Source organism: Talpa occidentalis, unplaced genomic scaffold (genome assembly GCF_014898055.3).
Source record: "Talpa occidentalis isolate TD23 unplaced genomic scaffold, MPIMG_talOcc4v2.1 talOcc4.8, whole genome shotgun sequence".
Classification (NCBI taxonomy): domain Eukaryota; kingdom Metazoa; phylum Chordata; class Mammalia; order Eulipotyphla; family Talpidae; genus Talpa; species Talpa occidentalis.
This window is the reverse complement of record NW_023605194.1, coordinates 77,465,123-77,489,060: the sequence shown is the minus strand read 5'-3', so window position 1 is coordinate 77,489,060 and position 23,938 is coordinate 77,465,123. Positions and strand designations below refer to the sequence as shown.

Here is a 23,938-nt window from a genome sequence, read left to right as displayed (position 1 = left end):
TCCCTGCAGACTAAATCTGACCACACTGGAATAGCAGAATCCTTAAACCTGACACACTTCATTCCTTTAGGTTTGTCCTGTAGGTATCTGAAAGTTTTCAACCACAATTTTTAGGGCAGCCGCATCAGAAAGACCTTTCATTCCTACGTGAGTCACTTACTGGTCGTGTGGCTTTAAGCCAGTTATTTCACTTCTCTGGACCTTGGTTTCCTTATCTGTAAATGCAGATAATAGTATGCTATAAATTTCAACCTACAAACTCAGGCTTGCAAGACCACATCACCTTCTGTTTCTTTGAACTCAATTTAATTTTGTTATGGGCCTGCTGGTATGGCAAAAAAAAAAATTCCACTTTCTCCTGCAGAATCCTGCAGGCTTGGGAGGAGCCAAAAAAGCAGGCAGGGCTGAGATCCATGCTGCTGCTGCTGCTGCTGCTGCTGCTGCTGCTGCTGCTGCTGCTGTGTGTATGTGTGTGTGTGTGTGTGGGGGGGGGGGAACAGTGCCCTATCTACCTACCAACCAACAATTGGTTCCATTTCTCTGGAGACCCCTGGCTAATACAAGTACCTTCTCTTCAATTTCAGGACAAAACTCTGAAATCCTTGTAGCGCAGGGTCCCAATTCCCATCCCTGTGGAGGTCTTGCTATACAACCCCCCCCCCACCGCTTTCTTTCCTGTTCTCAACCAGCTCACTTCTCTTTCCTGGCTCTCAAAAACCATATTCCTGCCCTTGACCTCAAGACCCCTGCTATTATCTCAGCAGGCTTAGGGGCCTTCGGGAAGCTTCTGCTTCCCACCCAGGGGAAAGGTTAGGGTGAATGAGACCGGGAAAGGAATACAAATCTATATTTCTGCAAACTACTCTCTCTCATGGCTCAGAAGCCATTTCTAAAAGTGGGTCTGCCCGGGTCGGCTCCCAGGTCGGTGGTCTTTAATTTATTGCCTGGGCTACTTGCTTAGGTCATGATGCCCATGTATTTGGTCAAACATTATTCTATATGTTCCTGTGAAGGTATTTTTTTATATGAGATTAACACTTAAATAAACAGTAGACTCCGAGTTAAGCAGATGTGTGTGTTATGGAATCTGTTAAAGGCCTTATAGAAAGAACCCTGAACTCCCCTGGTAAACAGGGGATTCTACAAGTAAGCTGGCTGCCCTGGACTCAAACCAAGCGGCTATAGCCTGCCAGCTCCCCTTGCAGATTTTGGACTTGTCAACTTTCTCAACTGCATAAAAAGTACCGTAAAAAGTTATCATCTATGTCTACATCTCTCTCTCTCTCTACCTACCTACCTACCTATCTTCCTATCTACCTACCAACCAACCATTGGTTCCATTTCTCTGGAGACCCCTGACTAATACAAATACCTTCTCTTCAATTTCAGGACAAAACTCTGAAATTCTTAGCTACCCCCAAGGCTCTTCAGCCAGTGTAGCTTCTACAGTGCCTTTGCACAAATTAGAAACAGCCACCCTTTCTAGGCAGCCCAGCTCTGAGCCTGGGCAGGGCTTGGTGGATGGAGAAGGGGGACCCTGGTTATAGTGTCCATCCCAGGGGCCCACCTGGAGCTGCCCTGCTTCATGATGGGCCCCTGCCTGGCACTTTGGCCTCATGTCTCTGCCATTCCCTTCCCTCCTCCTCATCCCACACCGAGTTCCCTGCAGCCTCTAGAACCTACTATGCTCCTCTGCCATTATATTTTTGTACATTTTGTAGCAGCTGCCTTAAGTTCCTCCTCACTGCTCCGGATTCCCCAGGCATTCCCCATTCCCGCCAGGTTCTGCAGACGCCTCCCCTGTCCTGACTCCGGGCTGGTCCTTACTGCACTGGTGCTGCTGCTGCGGCGGCTGCATTACTTGTCGACCTGGGGCCTCCTCCAGGAAAGGAAGCGAACTGTGATCGCCCGTGCTGGACACTGGAGGTGCTCAGTAAGTGTTTAATGAACAAACGAAAGCGGGGAAGCGAGAGTGACGGGCGAGTGAGTGATGAATGGGTGGACTCCAAGAACGGACACACCGGGCGCAGGAAGCAGCGGGGGCGCTCGCCCGGAGGGCTGCTCTCCTTCTCCAGCCGGAGCGGAGCCGCGGGCGCCCGGCGGCGGAGTGGGCCGGGGCGGGGGCCGGGGAGGCGGTCCCGGCTCTGCCCGCGCGCCGGGGGCTCCGCAGCAGGCGCGGGGCGCAGCAGGGCCTAAGGGGACCCGGGCGGAGGCCGAGGAGGCGGGGGCCTGCGGGGGAGGGGCGCGGCGCCCACAGCCCCCCAGCGCCTGGCGTGGGCCCACCCGGGGGTCCGCGGGAATGGAGGCCGGCGCGGCCAGGCCGGCGCGCGCGGATGAAAGGCGGCTCGCCCGGACCCAGCGCGGAGCCGCCTCCCGCCCCGGCTGCGCGAACCCGCCGCGCCGGGGGGGTCCCAGCAGGCGGGCGTCCGGAAGCGGGGACCCGGGACCGCCTCGCCCCTCGACGGCTGCCCCCGCACCACACCCTTCCCCGCAGGCCCCCCATCAGCCCGGTGGGCGGCCCCGCCCCGACTCCGGGGCCGGGGTCTCGAGTCCCTTCTCGCGCCGGTCCCCTCTCTCCTCGGGGCCTTGGTACGCCCCAGGGGACAGATGTCTAGGGATCTTTAACATTTGGGATGCTGCAAATGCCGAAGTTAAATGAAATACCTCCGGGGCGGGAAGGCCAGGGGGAGACTCGGGGAGCGGGAAGACGGCCTGGACAAACAGGTCCTGAAGCTGCGAGGCAGAAACGGGGGGCGCGGGGGCAGGCGGGCGGCGCCAGAACTCCATGGGACAGGTAAGGGGGAAAACTTAGGGAGACCCAGCGCGGGCCAGCTGGGGGGGATCAAACCCCTGAACCCCCGTCTCTGGCCTTAGCGAAGGGGGGGCTCTACAAGGGGGGGAGATAAATTTTAAAAGGGGGTGAGAATTCCAAACTCCTACCCAAAATGCATATTCCCAGCTCCTCAACCTTTCTCCTTCGACCTCCCCTTTGCTTGTGGGTCCCCAGACCAGGTTCCGGGAAGCCAGAAAGCAGTCAAACAAAAGGAGCAAAGTCTTGGGCCGCTAGATGCCGAGGGCGCGCTGGGGGAGGGGAGCAGGGTGGACAGGACAAAGGGGCTTTTTAAGGAAAGCCGAGAGGTCTGACTTCAGGGTGCATTCCAGGCTATCGTGGAGTTCCCCTGGTCCCAGCCCATTCCACCATCGATGCTGGAGGTGATCACCTTTCCCTGTAGGAAAGGAGGAGAGTGGAGGAAAAAACAGAGAAGGGTCTCTCACCCCACCCCTCTTCGGCCTGGAGGGTCCGGGCTTTTCCCTTCTGTCTTTTTCCGCTCTTGGCTGTAGCGCTGGTCATTGATTCATTGATACATTAAGTGAGATTTCAGGAGACTTGACTTGGCTGGGGGCTGGTGGGAGCCTCAGGAGGAGGCCCTTGCTTTAAGGAACTTCCACTCTCCTCTATCAAAAGAAACTTAAAGAAACTTTAAAAAGAAGTTTAAAATATATATTGGAGAGTGGATGGCTACAGGGTGTCGTAGAGCTTTCTGTTTGAGGACTTTCCTGCAGGAAATGTAAACTCTAAAGAGATGCAGTTTTTCTCCTTTTAGAGATTAAATTCGATTACCCTAATGTTGTGCAAGGAAACCCCATGTCCTCACCAGTCAGTCATCTTGGTCATGATACTCTGGGATTTGGCTTTGGAGCATCAGCCCCCTGACCTAGACTGAATGGAGTGGGCCACTGAACCCCAAATTCTGATGGGCCTCTGGAATGCTTGCACCTCCCTTGCTATTTTGAGTTGCATGGCATAACAGTCAAGCAAGATCCAGAGGATCCCAGTTGGCTTGCCAGTCCCATTGCAAACCTAACATTCTGCTGGCCTGAGAATTGTTGCCTGTGGATTTGAGGGCGCAAAGGATCTTCTAGAATTCCAGCAGGTCAGTGCAAACAACTGGATTGATCATCTTTACCTCCCTGCTGAGAACTCATGTAGGGGGTGGAGGGCAGGGGTTTGTAAGTGGGTCCCTGGGCACCAAAGCATCTGGGTAGAATTCAGAGGTTTCTTGACCTTAGATGGGAAAAAGAGGACATCTTTATTTTCTCCAACCTTTAATAGAAGGTTAACATTGCAAGGAAATTTGGCAGTACCTGTGACATTGCCATCAAAAGCATTCCTAGATAGCGCCATATCCCCTTGAAGCTGTTACAGCTGTTTTCTATGAAGCATCTACCCCTTTAATGTTAATAAAGAAGCATCTATAGTGCTGCTTTTTTAAAAAATTTCAATATAATGTATTTCAATATAATTGATTCTCTTAGTTATTCTCTTAATTTTATTTTATGCATTAAAAATGTGCTGTGAGCAGATTCTAGAAACTCCCATCATCCCTCACCTGGAGCTGGGGGATGGGCAAGGTGGAGGAATGGTGTCAGCTACGTGCAGAGTCAACTCCTCTCTGTTTGACGTGACAACAGAATTCGACAAACCTATAGAGTCATGGGAGGGGGTTGGGAGGAAAGGACTTTGGGCTTTTCAGGAACCCAGAGCAAGCTCCTTATCCAAGGGAGAAAAGGGGTTGGTCAACCTGGGGGACTCTGGGCTAGCTTTGTTTGGAAAGAGGGAGTGTACAGGAATGTGAAGGTGAACTAGATTTGTGAGCAGGAGCAATGGGGGTTCAGGGGAAGGGGAGGGGGCAGCTGGGTCTAGGGCAGTGACACAGTTCCTCAAAGATCCTTGGTGGAGAACTCTTCCTCCACCATCCCAGCCCTGAGGGAAGGGGAATGGAGCTGGGGGATGGGGCTGGGTGGGGGAGGGATGGTCTTTCAGGGCTGGGGAGGAAGCAATCCAGACTTAAGTGGAGGGAACAGGATGCCAGGGCAAGGGGGCACAGTGGGAGGAGGGTGGTGGGGATGGGATGAAGTCTGGGGTGCAGTCTTTTTTTTTAAAGATTATTCATGCACACAAGAGCTGGCCAGAGATGGGGGGGGGTGTGGGTGTGTGTGTGTGTGTGGGTGTGTGAGGGGATTCACCAGAGACAGAGTGAGGAACAGAACAGGCAGACTGACTGAAATACACTGCTGAGGGGAGCAGGGGGGTGAGCCAGGAGAAGTCTACCTCACCATGTGGGTTGCTCCCTGGCTAGTGCTGCAGAGGCTTCGGATTGCTTCATAGTGTGGTGCTTAACCCCTTGCGTATCAGGGAGGCCCCTGCAGTCTTTAATCTGCAGCATAGTCCTGTGTTTTCTGGCCTGCTGGTGGGGATGGATAATCCGTGACCCAAGTGCACTCCCCCAGTGGTCTGAGTTCTAGACAGTTTTCAATTTGCTTGGGGGTCAGTGGGGTGGGAGACTGGACTCTTAGCTTTTGTAAAGAAAAAGTTCCATTTGGTCTCTGGACCCTCGTATTTAGGAAGTGGCTTTAGAGCCTGGGGTCCCAGTGTCCTCCTGGGGAGTAGGGTTGGCACTGGGGTACAGAGCAGTGTTCTGTGAACTCTGCTGAGGGATGGGAATTGATGGCCTTGAGCTTGCGGGGTGATGTCTGAGAAAAAGAGAGAACAGTTTAATCTTTGAGGCTCTAGAGCCTCCCCTTCTGGAGTTCCAGTGTCTCTGCCTCCCCTTCCAGTATCTCTGCCTTGCCTGGGGTTTTCAAAATCCTGATGTGGCACGGGTTTCCACTTCAGCACGCTGGGAGAGCAATGACCAATCTGGTCACTTATAAATTTCTTGCTGGTATTCTCCATGTGTTAGGGGGAAAGGATGTCCTGAGATAATCTCATACAGGCTTTGTGGACTCCACCCCCACTCCAGACTGGATAGGGGCCCTTCACTCTACTTCTGGGGCCCTGGCTTGTCTTGATTTTTGAAAAGGGGAACCGAGGCACAGGAAGGCAGTGACTATTTGAGTAAGGACAGCCAGGGTCAGAGCAAGAGGGTGCTTGGGTACCTCACAGCTCATTGTTGCACATGGGCCCTTTGAGGCCATGAAGACATACTCCCTGCTGCCTTCTGGGGTTCTTCTATGGGGACCCTCCCCTTCTCCTGGCTTCCCGCGCTGTGTCCGGAAGTGCAGAGGCCCAGGAGCTGCCTGTCGGCAGGATTAATTCAGGGAAGGACTTGCTCACCTGCTCCTCCCCTCTGACTCAAGTCATAACAAGCAACCTGGCTCCCCTGCCCCAGCAGCCTGGGAGGGACGCGGCAGGCGGGACAGGGAAGGGACGGCCATCGGTGTGTGGAGAACTGGCGCCAGCTCGGAGAGCACAGGGCAGCCAGCCACGGGCCCCGGACACCAGAGGTGACATGCAGCGCCCCTTGGCCCCCTGACCTGGGAGAAGGGGGCGTTTCCCGGACTCCTGGAACAAAACCTAGAAGCAGGTGAGGCCTTTGAGAGTGGGTCTTTGGAGTCACGGGGAAGGCTGGCTAGGAGAGGGGGGCCCACACGGTGGTCAGAGCCCAGGCTGTAGAATCAGCACTAGCCCCCTCTTGTGTCCAGGGTACAGGGATGAGAGGGGGCTGCTGGTGAGGCCAAGTGAGGAGCCTGCCACTGGAGTGCCGGGCCTCAGTTTCTACAGGAGAAAGGAAAGGAAGGATGAGAGGGCCATGACCTGACTGGGGGGCACATTTTTGCTGGGGAGGATCGGCCGTGGAGCCTGAGAGGAAAAGAGGACTGCTGTTTCCCTCTTGACGGCAGTGTTCAGTCAGGTGAACTGCTTCCTGGGATCCAGGACTGGGCTGCTGCTGGCTGCTCCCTCGCTCGGGACTAAGGGTCTGGGGGCCCGGAGGCCTGCCATGTTGGGGAGGTGGACGTGTTCTCTGAACTGCCATTATTAAAAGCAATGCCTGAAATGTGTCCTGCTCCAGAGCTTGTGGCCTGGGAGGTGGGAGCTGAGCCTGGTCTACGGCTGTGGGGCAGGGTCCCCACAACCAGAGGGTAGCGGGGCGGGGACAGATAAATGTCCGTTCAGTGGCTATGTGGGTGTCCTGTTCAACTTAACATTGCCCAGAGGTTCAGATTCAGACCAGGGAGCGGGGAGGGCCTCAGAAGCTGTCCAGTCTTCGCTGTGCCTGCAAGAAAGGGGCCCAGCCAGGCGACGTGACTTCCCTAACATGTCACGGGCAGTAGGGAAAGCAGGCTTGAATCTTGGCTCCTGCCTTCCCTTCTTAGCCGCTTTGCGCTCCTTGGCACAGCAAGCTATCCAGAGTGGGCCCAATATTAGGTCAGGACCTCGGAACACCAGGGCCTCAGCCAGCAGCCAGGCTGACATGGGGCCAAGGAACTGGAGGAGAGGGGGGCGTGCTGAGGGGACTGGCACCCTCTCCTTTGTCTCTGTAACTTCCCACTCGTTACTATTGGCAAGGAGCTCCTGAGAAACAGGGGTGAGTGGTCACAACTTCCCAAGGCAACTCCTTGTGGTTAATAATTAATTAGCAAGTGTGACTAATTAATAGATCCCACATGACCTCCTTCCCTCATCCAAAGCACAGGCTGAGGTGCCAGCTGACACCGCCTGCTTGCTGGCTCGGTGTGACCTTGCCCTGGCTTCTGGAAGGGTCAGAGGTGCACAGGTTGGTGAAGGAAAGCAACTGTGCAGGTGGGGAGGGCCGGGTCCAGTGGAGGGAGCTCACCCTAAGTTCCCTGTTTGGGATCCCCAGAACCTATGACCAACTTCTCTTTGGTATGATTGCAAAGACCTCACATAAACTTTTTAAAAGTTCTGCCATGCATTTTCTGGATTTCCTTGGAGAACTGAAGCTCTGAGTGCAGGGACACATTGTTGTCATGGTGGTGCTGCTCCTTGTTGCCCCTGGTACTTGGGGAGGCTCTCCATTGTTCTGCTCTTTGGGTCTCCACAGGCAGAGGCCCGCAATGGGCTGTGGCTGGCAGCAGTCCCCTCCCTTTCCCTGCCCTGCTTTCTGCTCAGCTTTCTCAAGGCCTGCTTTTCTCCCCTGTTGGGGCGGCGGAGGGGCGGAGCCCACCTCCCCACCCTGTGGCCCGGTGCCCCAAGGAGGCAGGATAAGCTCCAGACAGAAACTCAGAAGGACCTTTGGACTGTTGCTCAATGGGCTGACTCAGTGAGGAGGTGGCTGGGCTCTCCTTCCAGACCGCCCCGGCCCGCTGAGCCCGCCCCTCCCCACCCTGCTCCAGCCAAGGGCTGCCAGCCCCGGTCCTGGCCCGCTGGGACCCTGACCAGGGTTGTGGGTTGGTTGAGGAGAGAGGGGGCGGGTGGCAGGTGCTGTTTTGGCGACTGGTGCCCAGCTGGGCTGACACACAACTGGGCTTGTACCTGTGCCACCCAGGTGCCTGCCGGCCCTAGGCAGGGAGGCAGAGAGGGCCGGTCTTCCTGGCCTCTGGCAGCTTCTACTCTAATCACCCTCCCCCCTACCCTGCACAGCTGCCCCCCCTACACACTCTCTGGGTTCCCCTGACTGTGGGGTGTTGGCATTCAGCCTGACTCCCCCTTGAGGGCTCCCAGGCAGAGCTGGTGGCCCGGGAATTGTTTTGGGCTCTGGCAGCTCTCTGGCAACTGCCTTCCCAGCAGTCCACAGAGCAGGGTAGTCTGGGCTCAGGCACTGCAGCCCAGGCCTTGGCTGAGTGCCCAGCCATTCCTGAAGGTGCCCTCACCCTGGGCGGCAGGAGGACAGGCCCCCCAGGTTCTCAGGCCGATGATGGTCAGCCCCATAGGACAGTCGAGTCCCATGAGGACGGCGTCCCTGTCCTACTTTCCTTTCCTTCTTGGCCTTGTCCTCTTGCCCCTTTCTCCCATCCCCTTCTGCTCATCCTTCCTTTGCTCTTTGCCTTGTCTTTCTCCCTAGTCTCACTGGGTCCTGTGACACCTTGGGCCCAGAGGTCTCTGTGGACCTGGGGTACCAGAGAATCCATGGAAGACAGGTTTGCTGGTGAGGCTTCTCTCAGAAGCTCCCTCAGCTCAAAAAACCCCCTGCCCTAGAATGCCCCCCAAAACAGTGTCCTCACTTCCTTACCCCCTCACCACAAATGTTGGATTCCTTAGCTCTGTTTGGAAAAAGAGGTTGACATAACTGCTTTGTTGTTATTGTTCCCTAAAAGCTGGGGAAACTCCAGGCCACCTACGAGTCCTGGCCAAGGTTGGGAACGGTGTCACCCTACCCCAGGCTGCACCCCCCCCTCCCAGAAATCCACCATGGAGAGTAAGGATGAGGTCAGCGACACCGACAGTGGCATCATCCTGCAGTCTGGTGAGTGGTTGGGGAATCCCCCACCTGGACCCCTGCTTGACTCCCCCAGGCCAGGATCTAGGGAGGGACAAGGGGGTGGGGGGAGGGAGGGCCAGAGAAGCCTGTTTGGACTCCTGGAAGTGCAGCTTTCCTCCCTGGGCAGGGCCTGGAGGCTGGAGTCTATCTGGAAGAAGCATCTGCCGTATTCAGCTGGCCCCAGCGATAACTAAGAAGTAGAAAAATCTTAGGTGGCTGGGGTAAAGGTCCTGTCTCCAGTTGACCTGAGCTTGCTGGCCTAATCTGGTGTGGTCTGGACAGAGGAGCAGAGGGGAGGCCTGTGGGTGTGCCTGAGCTGGGGAGGGGCTGTGGGGGAGGAAGAGCAGACAGAAGGCGGGAGGGGGAGAAGGGGCAGGAAGGAGACTGCTCTGCAGTGGGCAGAGGGCGGGGAGGGAGTGACGTGTGGTGCTCCCCCCACTCAGATCCCCTGTGGGGAGCCTGTCCCTCTGAGCTGGGATGTCGCCACCTTGGGCGGCCAGGAGACGTGGCTCTTTGTGGTCACGACACAAGCCACAGCCTGTAGTCTGCGGGCTGGCAGGAGGCTGTGTGTTTGCCTAGGGGCGATCATGAAGTGTCTGAGGGAGGCTTCCTGGCCTTGGCGTCTGAGTCTGTGCCCTTGCTGTTCCCCAGGCCCCGACAGCCCGGTGTCCCCAGTGAAGGAGCTGACCCATGCCGTGCGCAAGCAGCAGAAGGCCCTGGAGGAAAGGCTGGAGGCCTGCCTGGAGGAGCTGAGGAGACTCTGCGTGAGGGAGGCGGTGAGACCTGGATGCCCGGCTGGCACACATAAACTCAGAGGGACTCCGAGGAGCCCTGGGGCCATGTTCTGGGATGTTGCACTGAGAGAAGGAAACCCCATTCCTGGGAGAATTCTGGAAATCAGATCAATTTCTGGAGGTGCCTAGAGTATCTCCCTGTGTGTGGGCGTTAGGCCTTAGCCCACCCATGGAGGGCAGAGCTGACCAGGTTCAGGCACAGGGAGGAAGGATAGGGAGGACTGCAGGGGGCCAGGGGAGCTGGGAGTGCACGTGAGTCAGAATAGATCTCTGGAGAAGCTGAGCAGGAGACTTGCAGGAGAAGCAGAGGGGGTGTCGAGGGGACCCTGAAGATGCAGGGCAGGTGGAGGGTGGGCGAGGGCTGGGCTAGTAGACAGGGGCCTGGCCTGACCTCACTTCCTCCACAGGAGCTGACGGGCACCTTGCCGGCAGAGTATCCCCTCAAACCAGGGGAAAAGGCCCCGAAGGTTCGCCGTAGGATTGGAGCGGCCTACACACTGGACGAGCAGGCCTGGCAAAAGGAGGTGAGGAGCTTCAGGAAGCCGAGGTCAGCCCTCCTTCCCCGAAGGCAGATCGCTGAGTCCCGCCGCCTCCTCTCCACTCTGCCACACCCAACGGGGTGCTGGGCTTTGCATCTACAAAAGGATGCCCAGTCATGTGTAGCTCAAATGACCAGGGACCCAGGGCTGGGCCTCTAGGGAGGATACTGGCTTCAGTTCCCACTGGGCAGAAGATCAGTGGAGAGCTCAGCCACCAGCCCAAAGAGGCTGTGGCCTGTTCAGACAGGTTCCTCTGGCCCCTGGGGCTGTCCTCCTCTTTCTTGGCTTAGAAGAAGGGCGTGGGGCTGGCATGACAGTCGTCCCTCTGGGCTGGCCTGCCTAGGCCTTTGGGGTCAGGAGGGAAAGTGTCCCACTTAGGTCCCTTCCCTGCCTGCTGGGAGGGTGCCTGTGCCAGCTTTCCAGGCTGACAAGTTTGCTCTTGGGCACCTGTCACCACTCCACCCTCTGTCCATCCATGGATGCTGCCATCTGCTCCCCAGGCATAGGGCCAGGGTCCAGGGCTGTTCTCTGTGGGCCACCTGCCTCTCCCATGCCTCACTCTGCCCCTGCCCTCAGGACCCCCTGAGCAGCCTGGAGCAGCAGATTGCCTTGCAGCTGAAGATCACCGAGGCGTTGCGGCAACTGGTCAAGGAGGGGAACCTCAGCAGGCAGGCCCGCCGGCAGCGCAAGCAAGCCCTGCTGCATGAGGAGAAGAAGCTGCGGGAGCTGCAGCGGTGCCTGGGGGAGCAGCGGCGCAACAGTGGGCCCCTTCCAGCCCCTGCTCTCCACCTGGGCCCAGGTAAGCCTGCAGCCACGAGGGTCTCCTGTCCTGAGCCAGGCGGCCCCATGAAGGCTTATGTGGGGTGGTGGACGGTGGCACCCCAAGGCACTGCATATATCCACTACCGTGTTTAAGGTTCCACATCAGCTCCTGCTTCCTGGGCCACCTCTACACACCACCCTTACCCTTGCAACCCCAACACGCCTTTGCACAGGGCTTGTTCATCCAGTGAGTCTCCTCACCCTTTCCCCTAGGAAAACATCCCACCCCTTCCTCCATAACCTCCTCAAAATACACCACCTCAAGACTTCCTGGACAGAAGGCACTCTCTAGGCCTTGGTTTATTCCAAGGGTTTATTTAACCAGGCTGTCTAAGGTCTGTCCTCCGGGCCTTTAGGCCGCAGGAGGTAGATGGCTAATTGGGTGAGGCTTGTGTGAGCCCAGGTGGGTCCCCTGGTACAGAGTCAGTCACCGCCTTGCAGTGCGATCGTTCAGGGCCCTCAGCTACTTGTGGATGTTGAGGCTGAGATTCAGCCCCGCCAGGGCCAGTGCCACAGTCCATTCAGAATCTGGAATCACCCTGGTCAAGACTGGAGTTCTTCCACTCTGTTCTCTGCCCTTTTTGCACTGCTAGTTTAGTCCTGTAGCCCATGGTTTAGAGACCGGTGGTTATGGGGCCCAGCACCAGCCAGCAGTGGACATCAGTGTGTCCAGCCCAGGTTACCTTCCAGGAAGTGGTTCTGAGCCCTGCTTTTCTTTCCCTAACCCACATCCAGCTAAGCTCAGGACTCAGTCTCATGCCCAGGGCTTGCCCCTCCACCAGGCCCCTTAGGGGCCCCAGACCCTGCAAGCTGCACAAGAGGGAACAAGAGAAGGAAATAGATGGTGGTCCTGGGGCAGAACTGAATCTGAGGCCTGCCTGCCTCTCCACACCCCTGGATTCTAAGCCCTGGACCTCAGATCGGCTATTTGCCTAGGCCGCTCTCCTCACTTGCTTGGACACTGTACAGACCCAGAAAGCCCTTCCTGGTCCCTGTGGCCTGTGCCTTGGGCAGGTGAGGTCTTAGAAGTCCCCGGTCCCACCCAGTCTCTAAGTAAGGGTAGAAAGGGAGTGACCAGACACCTCACATGTCACCTCCAGCAGCCTGGAGCAGAGGATGAGAGAGGAGATGCCTCCTGTAACAGCTGGCCCAGTAAGCGCAGGAGACGCTGGAACTAGCCTGGGCTCTGAGGGCTGACTTCGGTGCTTGGGCCTGGCCTGGCTGCAGGTCACACTCTGGCCCCTGAGCTTCTGATGGGAGAGACATCCTTCATGCTCCATCCTGCCCCAGGGCCCCACAGCTAGTCCTCCCCTTGAAGGGCAGCAACTGGCATGTCACAGAAGTCCCAAGGGCAGACTTGCTCTGTTCAGGAGGGAGCTGCAGGGGAGTGACATGTACCCCAGGCCCCACTTGGCATCAGCCCCTCCTGTGTCCCCAGTAGCCTCCCACAACTCAGCAGCCTCCTCTGTCCGCAGGCCTACAGGTGCTGAGGTAGCTGATGGTGAGGGGGTGTCACTGCTTCAGCCACGACCCAATAGTGCTTCTTGTTGGCAGAGGGGACAGGCCAGGACCTGCCCGGGGCTTGGGCTTAGTCCTCTGTGGGAGGCAAGAGGCTGAGGTTCTGAAAGTTGGGCACTCAGTCAGGTGAAGCCAGAGCTGGGGAGAGAAGCTGGCTTGGCTGCTGACATTTGACCTCCAGATCAGAGAAGAAGCCTCTGCTCTGTGCACCCGCAAAACCTGTCTGGTCGCTGGTCTGAGGTTCTGCATTAGCGGGAGGAGCAGCTCCGGATGCTGTTCTGGGCCGCTCCTCCCAGCTGTGCACTCCCTGAAAGGAGGATGGGGAGAGGGAGTAGTGATTGGTAGCTGAAAGGTGTTTTCATTTAAAAAAAATAAAAAATAAGTAAACCAAAAAAAGAAAGAAGGAAAAGCAAAAGACCACCCCAACCACGGGCCTGCACACAGGGTCATTCAGTCTTGGCCTGTATCGTGCCCAGTGAGGACAGTGAGCTTGGCTCTGCAGGTGGCGGGGGCACCCTCCACCTCACACCTCAGATCTCAGAGGCGCTCCGAATGCTTTTGTTGACTGACAGGGCCCGCTGCTGCCTGGTAGAATTTACAAAATGAAGGAAATACTTATCTTCATTGGCCATGTCGGTAACCACTAGCCACGCGTGTCACTGAGGAACTGAGTTTTAAATTTGTGACAAGCGGCTTTTGTGTTGGATCTTTGCAGATGCCCAGGGTGTGTGACCCCTCACATGGGGTATCCTGCTACCATTGCTGGGCCCAGGGCAGGTGGGGGCAGTGTGGCCCAGACAGCGGAGCAGCTCCAAGATCCACGTGCGCCCTGCACTCCCTGCCTCTACAAAGGCTGTGGGCCCCCAATTTCCCCCTTGTGTTGCTTTTTCTTTGGCCTTTGGAACTGGATTTGCTTGTTTTGATGAGGCCAGGGGTGCTGGGGATGGTCTTCTAGACCACTGCAATGCGGCCCTGGCCCAGGCCCATCCCTGGGACATGGTGGTAACAGTTCCACAAGCTCCCCAACTTGCAAGACACAAAAGTCTTAATTCTGCAGGCTTTTGTAAAAGATCAGAGGCAGGGAACCAGAATTCATTAAGAGAACCCCAAAGCACAGGCCTGTGTGAGCCAAGTACACTGAGGGCTGGCAGTATGCCCTACGCGTTAAGAACTGTGCTGGGTGAATTTTTATTTCATTTAAGTTTTTTTTCCTAAATATTTATTTTATTTATTTACTTATGCATACAAGAGCTGGGGTGTAGGCCAGAAATATGGGGGAGAGGGGTGAGAGGCTTCACCAGAGTGGGGAGCAAAACAGGCAGATTGAATGAAATACACTGCTGAGGGGAGCAGTGGGTGAGACAGGAGAGGTCTGCTGTGCCATGTGGGTCAGCTCCCTGCCTGGAGATCAAACTCATGCTGCAGTGGTCATATATAGCTTCAAAGTGCTGAGACTTTACCCCTTGCACCACCAGGGAGTCCCCTCATTTAAGTTTTTATTTCATTTACGTGGTGGAGCAAAGGTTGACCAGCTTCCGTAAAAGTCCAGAGGAAATAGTTTAGGCTTTGTGCTGTTATATAAACAAATCCTTAGCTGTGTTTCAATTAAAGTGTGTAAAAACAGCCAGTTAACTGGGTTTGGCCCATGGACCTTTCGTTTGCCAATTCCAATTTTAAAAGATTTTGAGGTGCTTGGAATTATTTATTTTTCTTAGAATTTTTTTGGGAAAAACCTATGTAGTAGTTGCTTGCCAACAGGCGAGCAGATGAAGGTGCTGATTAGGAGCCCCACTCCGGTCAGGTCAGACTGTCTGGGTGTGAATTGTGACTCAGCAGCCTGCTGGTGGTTCAACCTGGGCTGCGGTATTCACAAGCCTCTGCTTCCTCAATTGTCACCTGAGATGATAATGGTGTTTACCTTGTAGGGTTGTTTATCAGGATTATATGAATTTACATGTATGTACTTAGGAAAGCACTGGCACAACAGAAATATTAGCTATTGTTCACTATTCTTCATCTTGGTCTCAAACAATGGGAAATGCTTTGTGCGTTCCATCCAGGTCACCTTAAGTTTATTCTCCAGATCTGAAGGTTTCAGTTTGCTCAAGGGTGATGGCAAAAACAAGTGCCCTCTGACTTGCTTGGGTCCCAGTGGCTGCCGTCCCAGGCAGAGACGTCACATCTCCTTTCCTTCAGGGGAGTTGCTGTATTCCTCAGTGGAAGGCCTTCCCTCTGCAGGAGGCCAGATCCTGAGGGGTTGACCTCATAACCCCATGGCTTAGATTCCCACCAGGCACTGCTCTTGGTACTGGCAAGGTTTGGAACCTTAGAGTTGAGTTGTATTTAGGATATCAGAAGACTATAGAAAGTTAGTAAAATCCTTTTCATCCCCAGAGTCTCCCAGAATGGCTTTCTGCCTTTCCCTTCCCCTGCCAGGTAACCCTGCTAGAAGCGGCCCTGGTTTCTTTTCGCAGAAGGGGAAACTGTGGCCCAGAGCGTTGAAAAGATTTATTCAAGGTTGCAAAGCTAATGGCAGAGCCAGGATTAAAATCAGGTTTCCTGTCTCTTGGTTCCTAACCTCTGACTTTTTTTCCTACTTCCAAGTAATAAATTTCACAGCTGGTGTGGTATTGAACACACAGTGAGTGTTTCCTGGTGAGGGATCCTATCAGGGAGGGGTCAAACGGCAGGCCTGGATGCCCAGTACTGCCTGTTCTCCATATCTGTGGGTTGATTTCCTTATCACCTCTTCTCTCCCCATTGCCTTCCCAGAGCTCAGTGCCTCCGATGACAGCTCCCTGTCAGATGGGCTGCTCCTGGAGGAAGGTGAGATGTTGGTTTCGGGACAGTTGCCAGGACTGGACTTCTCCAGCAAGACCTTGAGGCTTTCTTTGGCAGAGATTGCCAAGGAGGACTTAAAATGGGGAGTGAAGTTGGAGTGAGCAAGTAAAGGCAGGGCCTCTGCTCCTGCTTGATGCCCATCATTACATACAGCTTGGGTGGGGGTGGGGTGGGGTGGATCCTGGCGCTCTCTCATGCTAAAAACTCAGACATTTTGACAGCGATGGGAAAGCAGAGTGGGCCCCAGGAGACCCTGCCTTTGCCCTGAGATTTTATTCCAGTATGCCCCTGCCACAGCCCAAGAGTCATCTGGCTACAATCACTGCCCTCTTTTTTTTTTAAAGATTTATTTTATTTACTTATGCATACAAGAGCTGGGGTGCAGACCAGAGGTGTGGGGGATGAGAGGATTCACCACAGACAGAGTGGGGAGGAGAACAGGCAGATCCACTGAAATACACTGCTGAGGGGAGCAGCGGGCAAGACAGGAGAGTTCTGCTGCCCTATGTGGGTCACCTCCCTGGCCGGGGATTGAACTCATGCTGCAGTGGCTGCCAATAGCTTCATAATGCTGAGACTTAACCCCTTGTGCCACTGGGAAGGCCCAATGACTGCCCTTTTTAAAAAAGTAGCACTGGGGGAGAAAAGAATCTATAGCTTAAGAGCCAATGGGGTTCAAGGTGGACCAAGAAGGCAGTGCAGTCCTGCCCAGAGGCATGCCCTGGCCAATCAGGAAATAGGGTGGTGGCGCAAGGGGTTAAGATGCAACCTGTGAAGCTGTCTGCAGCCACTGCAGCATGAGTTAGATCCCTGGCTGGCCAGGGAGCTACCCACATGGCTCAGCAGACCTCTCCTGACTCGCCCGCTTCTCCCCTCAGCAGTGTGTTTCAGTCAATCTGCCTGTTCTGTTCCCAGTTCTGTCTCTGGTGAATCCTCTCACCACCACCCCCCACACCTCTGGCCTGTACCCCAGTTCTTGTGTGCACAAATAAATATCTTAAAAAAAAAGAAATAGGGCATATGGACAGCATGGACAAGAAAAGTAGGTGCACAGAAGGTTACTGCAGACATGGCATCGTGGATGTAGGCTAGAAGGTGGGTTGGCAGAGTGCTACAAGATGAGCCAAGGAAAATCAATCTGGAGGACCTCTTGAAAGAGGAAGGTATAAAATAGGGCTGGGAGGGAGGGAGGGGGACGCCCCAAAGAAGAGGGAAAGATTTTTGAATATCTGGGGCTGGAGCCATGGCCTGGAGTGACAGGATGGGCAGCCAAGCTCAGGCTGCCAAGGTTCTTGCCGGGCTGTTTCCTCAGGCACTGCCTTCACAGGTTCTTTTACCCCTGCAGAGGAATGCCAAGGGCCAAAACCTTCCCCAGAGTCCCTGGCTCTGCCTTCCCGGCCTCTCCCACCTCAGAGCCTTGAAGGGCTGCAGCCAGCGGGACCTGAGACTGGGGGCCTGGACCGTGCCCCCATCCAGAACAGCCCCTGGAAGGAGACCAGCCTGGATCACCCCTATGAGAAGCCCAGGAAGTCTTCTGAACCTAATAGCGAGTCCAGGTCAGGGTGGGGAGGCAAAGGGGGTGGGGGGCAGGTGGGAACTGTGTCGGGGGTGGCCACAGGCTGGGCAGGGCTGTGAGAGATTGCCCTCCCCTTCGCTGTGTGATGGTGCAGGTGTGAGCTTTGCTAGTTCTTACTGGTGCTGGTATGTCACACCACTAACTTTGGAGTCCCCTTCCCCTATGCCCATCCCTCTGTAAAACTTGAGCCCCTGAATGAAGGCATTGTGCCACTGACCTGTCTCCAATCCTCGTGCAGCAGCCCGGCTACCACCCCCCAGGACGGACCCTGCACCTCCAGCCTGTGGCTTGTGGAGCCTCCCGCCTACCAAATGGTTCCTGTCCGCAGTGTTCCCAGCCAGCGGCAGGGCCGGACCAGTGCCCCGGCCACCCCCGAGATGCAAGGGAGGAGGGGCCAGTCACAATCCCTGAGGTAAGAGACAGGCCACCTCCAAGATGCAGGGGGCCCTCCCATCGAGAGCAGCTTACATTTGGAGGGGGGTGGCTTCCGAGACAGGCGTGTGAGCCAGGGCTGGTGCCGTGGCCTCTCCTTAGGGTCCCTTCCCAGGTTATCTCTCACAACTAGCAAAGCCAAAGGCCCCAGTTTTGTCTTTTTGTACAGTCAGATTCCAGCTTTCTCCTCTTGCCATATTCGCATTCAGCAAGAGAACATCTTGGCAGATATTTTTGCAATCGCTTGTAATTGCTATTATCGGTCACTGACAATGCATAATTCACTTTTTTAATTGCTGTGCAGTCAGCTTTCATTCATTTGTGGTCACCGCAAATACTGAATTTGTAAACACTGAACCATTGCTCCTAGGAAATTAGGTTTCTGAGACCTTTGGTCACAACATTTTAGTCTACTGATTAATATATAACCTTGTGAGTTCATGGCTAAAGACACCTTATTTGATAGATATTGTGAACTCATTAACATTGAACTCATGGCCACAGCACTGTAAACACTCGCCCAAACAAAGCTCTTCTACCATGTATTTTCGTTTTTTTTTTTTTTAAGATTTATTTACTTGTGCATACAAGAACTGGGGTACAGGCCAGAGGTGTGGGGGGGTGAGAGGTTTCACCAGAGACAGAGTGGGGAACAGAACAGGCAGACTGACTGAAATACACTGCTGAGGGGAGCAGCAGGCGAGGCAGGAGAGGTCTGCTGTGCTGTGTGGGTTGCTCCCTGCCCGGGATCAAACTCATGCTGCAGTGGCTACGGACTAGCTTCATAGGTTGCGTCTTAACCCCTGCGCCACCAGGGAGGCCCCTACCACGTATTTTCTCCATAAGGCGCATCATATCCTCTGTCAGATTAAATTGTGCTTAGGAGCCACTTCAGCACGACATTTGGGGCCATTTTAACTAGTGAAATCACTGACATGAAGCACAATAATATGGAAAAGGTGACACTGAACAGACTGTGGAAATGACATTTCTTTATAGCCCAACAGCTGAAAACAGCCTTGCTCAACCTCACCTGGGAACAGGCCCGTCGGGCAACTCCCATTTTTTCATCACTACACTCATGCTGCAAATGACCACGAAAATGCTGACCTGAAAATGCTGTGTAGATTTTGAGGTTATCAATAACGTCAGCAGTAGGAGAATTTGCAAATACAGATTCCATGCAGCATGACAAGCAGTTGCCCCCCAAGTCCTCTGCCACTTGGTAGTAGTTTACGAGATGGAGTTAGCACAGGCCATGTTAGCTACATCCCAGGGAGGCTCTGGGCACCATCAAGTCTTCCCTGCTTCTGCTGTCAGTTTAAATTCATTCGTCAGGCCACACTGGAGCGGATATGACTGTGACCACCGCTCTCCAGTGGAGCAGTGCTTTTTGTGTTTTACCTACTGCCAGGGCCATTTTACAGACACTTTGCAGATTAGTTAAAGGCATCTCCACCCCCCCCAACCCCCCCAGGAAGACAAAACCACCCCGTTCCCTTCATGGGAAGAATATTAAGGCTGGATTTCCGTTCCAGCTTGTGGGGGTCGGGGGGCAGTCTGCATTTGGCGGCCCTCTCCTAGCTAGCACTGCCAGGCCAGAGCACACGGGCTGAGTGGCTTCCACCTCAAAACTGGGGTGGGTGGGCAGGAAGTCTCAGACCAAAGTGTTGGCAGGATTGACTTCTGACGTCTCTCCTTGCATCATCGCTGGACACTTAGTCCCTCTGTACCATGTGACGCTTCCTGCTTTCCCCTTAGATACCTGACAATGTCGACCTGAACAGATTCTGTGGCTGAAATGCCACTGAACTCAGTGAAACTAGAATTCCTGAAAATAGGTGGCGCTGAAGTGCCCACTTCACCCAAGCCACTGAGGTGTGGTCGGAGCCATGCTGGCCTGTGGGGGGGAGGCCCTGAAACACACACTAGGCCAGGAGGGTGTCTTTATTTGGGGGAGGTTATTTGGGACCCCCGCGAGTGGGTAGTGCTCCTTACCCCATTCTCTCCAACCCCCCTCGGTGGCATTTCGGTCCCCCAGACTCTGTTCCCTCCCCCCTCAGGATGGAGTCCTTCCGGGCTGCACCCGAGGGCCGAGGTCGCAGCGCCTTTCCGCGACGCCGGCCCACCCACTACACGGTGACGGTGCCCTCCTCCTGCTTCCCCCCGACTCAGCCCCCGCTGCCGCACCCCGCCTACCACTCCTGCTCGGAGGACAGCGGCTCCGACGTCTCCAGCATCTCCCACCCCACCTCGCCGGGCAGCAGCAGCCCCGACATCTCCTTCCTGCGACCTCTGTCGCCCCCGCAGCTGCCGCGCCATCGCGGGGCCTGGGGCGCGGTCCCCCAACACCCCCAGCTGCTGCTGCCCCCCGGGTACCTCCCGGCCGGGCGCTACGTGATGGTAGCCGAGGGCCTCCTGCCGTCGGGCGAGTGGGAGCTGTGCCGCGCGGCGCTGGCCCCGGCCTACGACGACGACGAGGGGGCGGCCCTGCGCTTCCAGCGCCTGGTGCCCTCGCACAGCCGCGTGGTGCGGACGCCCTCGCTGAAGGACAGCCCGGCCGGCCGCGGGCTCAGCAAGGCCGCGGTCTCCGAGGAGCTCAAGTCCTGGCACGAGCGCGCCCGCCTCCGCAGCGCCCGGCCCCACTCGCTGGACCGCCAAGGGGCCTTCCGCGTCCGGAGCCTGCCCCCCGGGAGAGACGGCTTCGCGCGAGCCCTGGGGCCGCGGACACAGGTATGGTCACAGGCCTGCGCGCAGGGAAAGGGCAGCGACTCCAGCAGGGCCGGGGGCAGAGAGCCCTCGGGTGCCTGGGTAATCCCCAGCTCGGAAGAACAGGGGAAAAACCATTTCCTCTTGGCGGTGGAAGCCACACCCCACTCCCCTGGGGCACCTCCTAATTTTGCCTGCCTGTCTAGCTCAAGAGCACATACCCACATACGCTGCTGGAGATGATCTTCCCAGATAGCTGAGATTTTTTTTCCCTAATAGCGCCATAGTTGGTCTCTACTCATCATTAAAAGTCCAAATGAACCCCCAAATATCTTGACTTGAGGACCCACAGCAAAGGGTCAGTCTGGAACTGTGTTTGCAGAAGCCAGAGTCCGTGATTACTCATCAGTCAGCTTCTCCTTGTCCTTCTCCCACTAGGCAGCCGTGGAGAGGGGTGACGTAATGGTTAAGTGAACAGATCCTGAGGTTGGACTATCAGGTTCATGTCTCAGACCTGCTGCTTACAAAGGCCTGATTGGACAAGTTAATCAATTCTGCTCAGCCTCTGTAGATGGGACTAGTAAGGAGCCCATCACATAGGGCCACTAGAGCTGTAAATGAATTAGTACATGTAAAATCATTAGCACAATGCAGAGTAAGTACTAAGCAAGTGGTGTTCCCTGGGACTCCAGAGCATGGAGCAGCTTGGTGGGGCATGCTGCCCTGACACAGGTGGCCTGCTTTCTGAAGCCCAGTTTCTTCCTTCTGGAAATGGAGATGACACACACACTGTCTCAGCGGGGCTGGGGCTGACACCTGCCCCCAAGTGCCTTCTTCAGCTCCCTTCCCCCATCGCAGGTCAATGACCTGGAGCTGAATTTTTTTTATTACCAGTTTTTATTTGGAAGTCCTGGACTGAGGATTTATATTTGTGATTTGTCCTCAAATATTCTTTATTAAAGAATAAAAAGTCCCTTTTCTTTATTCTTTCTCCCGGAAACGAAGGGCTCTGTAGGGACGTAGGGACATGCTCCAGGAGTACCAACAGGCCGCCCCTTTGAGCCCCGAGTTTCCCAGCTGCATGTTCCTCCCCCACCCCCAGTCCTCTGGGCTGCAGCTGGCACCCTGGCCCGGTCCCCAGGCCGCACCCTCCAGCTGACATGCTTTTCCCTTCCTGCAAGCTTGGACCTGTCCTTGGCCCAGGCCTAGCCTATCCCAACCTGCCAGACAGGGAAGGTGGTGAGAATTGAGCTCAGGAAAGTAGGGGGAGGAGGAGGTCAGGGTGCCTGTTCCACCCCAAAGCAAACTGGAGTGGAAATGAATGAGGGTGCTCCATGAGGGTCAGAGCCTTCTGGAGAGGCGGGGGCTGCTTCCGGTCAGCATCCTAAGGGTCAGGGATGGTGTTGCCGGGCTTACTGTCTGGACATTTCTACCTGGCTTGCTCACCCACCTCCTTTCTTTCTGACCCTGGCAGGTACCTACAGTGTGTGTGCTGCGGAGATCTCCCGAGGGGGCCCCTGTGCAGGTCTTTGTACCTGAGAATGGCGAGATCATCAGCCAGGTGTAACCCAGGCCAGGGTCACCTGTGCCCCAAGTGCCTCGGCCCGGCTACCAGGAAGGACTGTCTCAGCGGGGCTGGGGCTGACACCTGCCCCCAAGTGCCTTCTTCAGCTCCCTTCCCCCATCGCAGGTCGATGACCTGGAGCTGAATTTTTTTTATTACCAGTTTTTATTTGGAAGTCCTGGACTGAGGATTTATATTTGTGATTTGTCCTCAAGATCCCTGTAATATGATAATTTTTTTTGCCCAGAGACTGGCCTACTGGACTTGAGGGCTGGCCTGCCTGACAGCATTTGTCTCCTTATGCAAGACAAGTGGGCTGGGGTGCGCGAAGCAGGGAGCCCACACAGGATTCCTTAAATGCTCCCGTCCCTGGTTCCAAGAACTTCCCTGGAGGACAGTTTCTGGCCCTCCCGGCCCGTTGCGCATACATATCACTCCTGTGTCCCAGGTCTCTGGGTGGTGTAGGGTGCCCCCTCTGGGGGAGAATCTCCTCACTTGTTATAATGTGCTCTGTGATGCACACACCAAGTGGAAGGTTAAAGGTCAGTATGCCCTGGTGGAAGTCTTCCTGGCCCTATAAATCCTCTGTAGGGGCCCCCAGTCACTATTCCCTCCCTCTGCCCTATGGGCTCCCAGCATCCACTCAGACCTCTGAACCTAGAGTTCGAGGCCCCCCCCCCCAAGATTTTGACTCAGGAGGCCCAGGGATGGGGCCTGGTGTTGGTTGGAGAGCAGCTCCCCCTGGGACCATCTTCTCTGGGCCTCATGGAGGCTTGAAGTTCCTTCACTCTGACCAATACTTTAGTCATATTTTTGGATTGGCACCACTTTTGTGGCATGTTGTCTGGGGGGACGCTTTTGCTCTGAGATGTGGGTTTCCATGAAGGGGTTGCATCTGTGTCTGTGCAGACACAACTCCTAAGGGCGCTCGTCAGCTGTCCCAGCCATGTGGACGTGAGTGGTCTGGAAGCAGCTTGCGCTGTGACCACTGGCAGCCCCAGCTTCTCGTCCCAGGCCCTTGTTGCTGCCCGATCCCTGCTTCAGAGAGAAGGCTGCTGAGTGGGGGCTTGGAGGGTTGGGGAGAGCTGGAGTCTCGTTTCCCCCTCCCAGCGCCCCTGGCTTGGACACTGACTGTGAGTGTAGCTTCGGGCTCCAGTCATTTGGATGCCCCCAGAGGGGTGGCTCTCCCAGCTGGACAGAAAGCCATGTGACCAGCTACATAAGGGGGCCAAGGGAGAGACCAGGGTGGTCCACCAGAGGACTTGGAGGGAGGAGAGGGAAGCCCAAGGGGAAGCACCTGCATTTCTCTACAGGGCTCTTACCACATCCTGTAGTCCCCCACTGTTTGGGTCGACCCTGCCCCCCTCATGTTTGAATGGCCTATTTTTGATGATTTTCTTCTCCCCCCTTGTCTCTGAGCCCATTCCCCAGCATCCTCCCAGCAGCCCAGAGCCTTCGGGCTGAGCCAGGAGGCACCTGAGCACCCCCACACCCCAGGGTCCTGTATATTAACTTATTGGGCCTGTGCAAAGCCCGTGTAGTGGGTGTGTACTTGGCCGTGGGGCCAGGACTGGGTGGGTTTTAGTGCCAAATGCTTCAATAAAGTCTGTCCTTTGTGATTGGTCAAACTGATGAAGGGTTCTTTTGTGCCACGTTTACTAAGCAAAGCTGCCCAGCCCACAGGCTGCCTGCCCAGAGTGGCCCAGTGGTCTGGCCTCTCAGCCCTTCTGACCAGGCCATTGGGCACTGGGGAAATAGGGGAATTTCTGGCTCTGCTTCCCTGACAGAATGGAAGTAAGCGCAGCCACCCCCCCCCCACCCCCAAAGCTCTCAGGCCTCCCCCTGGGCAGGAGTGGTGCTCTGGGGGCACTTCCCCAAGGACAGGGCATTTTGTGGAAACCTCAGCTGGGCCTGGCAGG

At 55.6% G+C, this 23,938-nt stretch overlaps 1 protein-coding gene across 3 annotated transcripts; it reads left to right on the top strand.

Moving 5' to 3' along the window:
• Positions 1-1,904: 1,904 nt before the first annotated feature.
• Positions 1,905-23,645, top strand: INAVA (innate immunity activator). Of its 3 annotated transcripts, none has more exons than XM_037496607.2 (10): positions 1,905-1,933; positions 9,061-9,209; positions 9,876-10,000; positions 10,426-10,542; positions 11,134-11,356; positions 15,670-15,723; positions 17,084-17,294; positions 17,553-17,726; positions 19,810-20,479; positions 21,930-23,645. In XM_037496607.2, the coding sequence occupies exons 2-10, from the start codon at positions 9,155-9,157 to the stop codon at positions 22,020-22,022; spliced, it is 1,722 nt and encodes a 573-aa protein (XP_037352504.1). In that variant the 5' UTR covers positions 1,905-1,933; positions 9,061-9,154; the 3' UTR covers positions 22,023-23,645. The 3 variants fall into 3 exon arrangements, with proteins under 3 accessions (XP_037352504.1, XP_037352502.1, XP_054546276.1); XM_037496605.2 differs by lacking the exon at positions 1,905-1,933 and adding an exon at positions 2,549-2,794; XM_054690301.1 differs by lacking the exon at positions 1,905-1,933 and adding an exon at positions 6,185-6,368.
• Positions 23,646-23,938: the final 293 nt, after the last annotated feature.

What these genes read in the sequence shown, in the direction of transcription:
- INAVA (XM_037496605.2), top strand. Translation starts at nt 2,634, where the DNA reads ATGCTGCAAATGCCGAAGTTAAATGAAATACCTCCGGGGCGGGAAGGC. An exon ending in GCCAGAACTCCATGGGACAG is followed by an intron (nt 2,795 to 9,060) that starts GTAAGGGGGAAA and finishes GTTCCCTAAAAG; the next exon opens with CTGGGGAAACTCCAGGCCAC. An exon ending in GACTCTGCGTGAGGGAGGCG is followed by an intron (nt 10,001 to 10,425) that starts GTGAGACCTGGA and finishes CTTCCTCCACAG; the next exon opens with GAGCTGACGGGCACCTTGCC.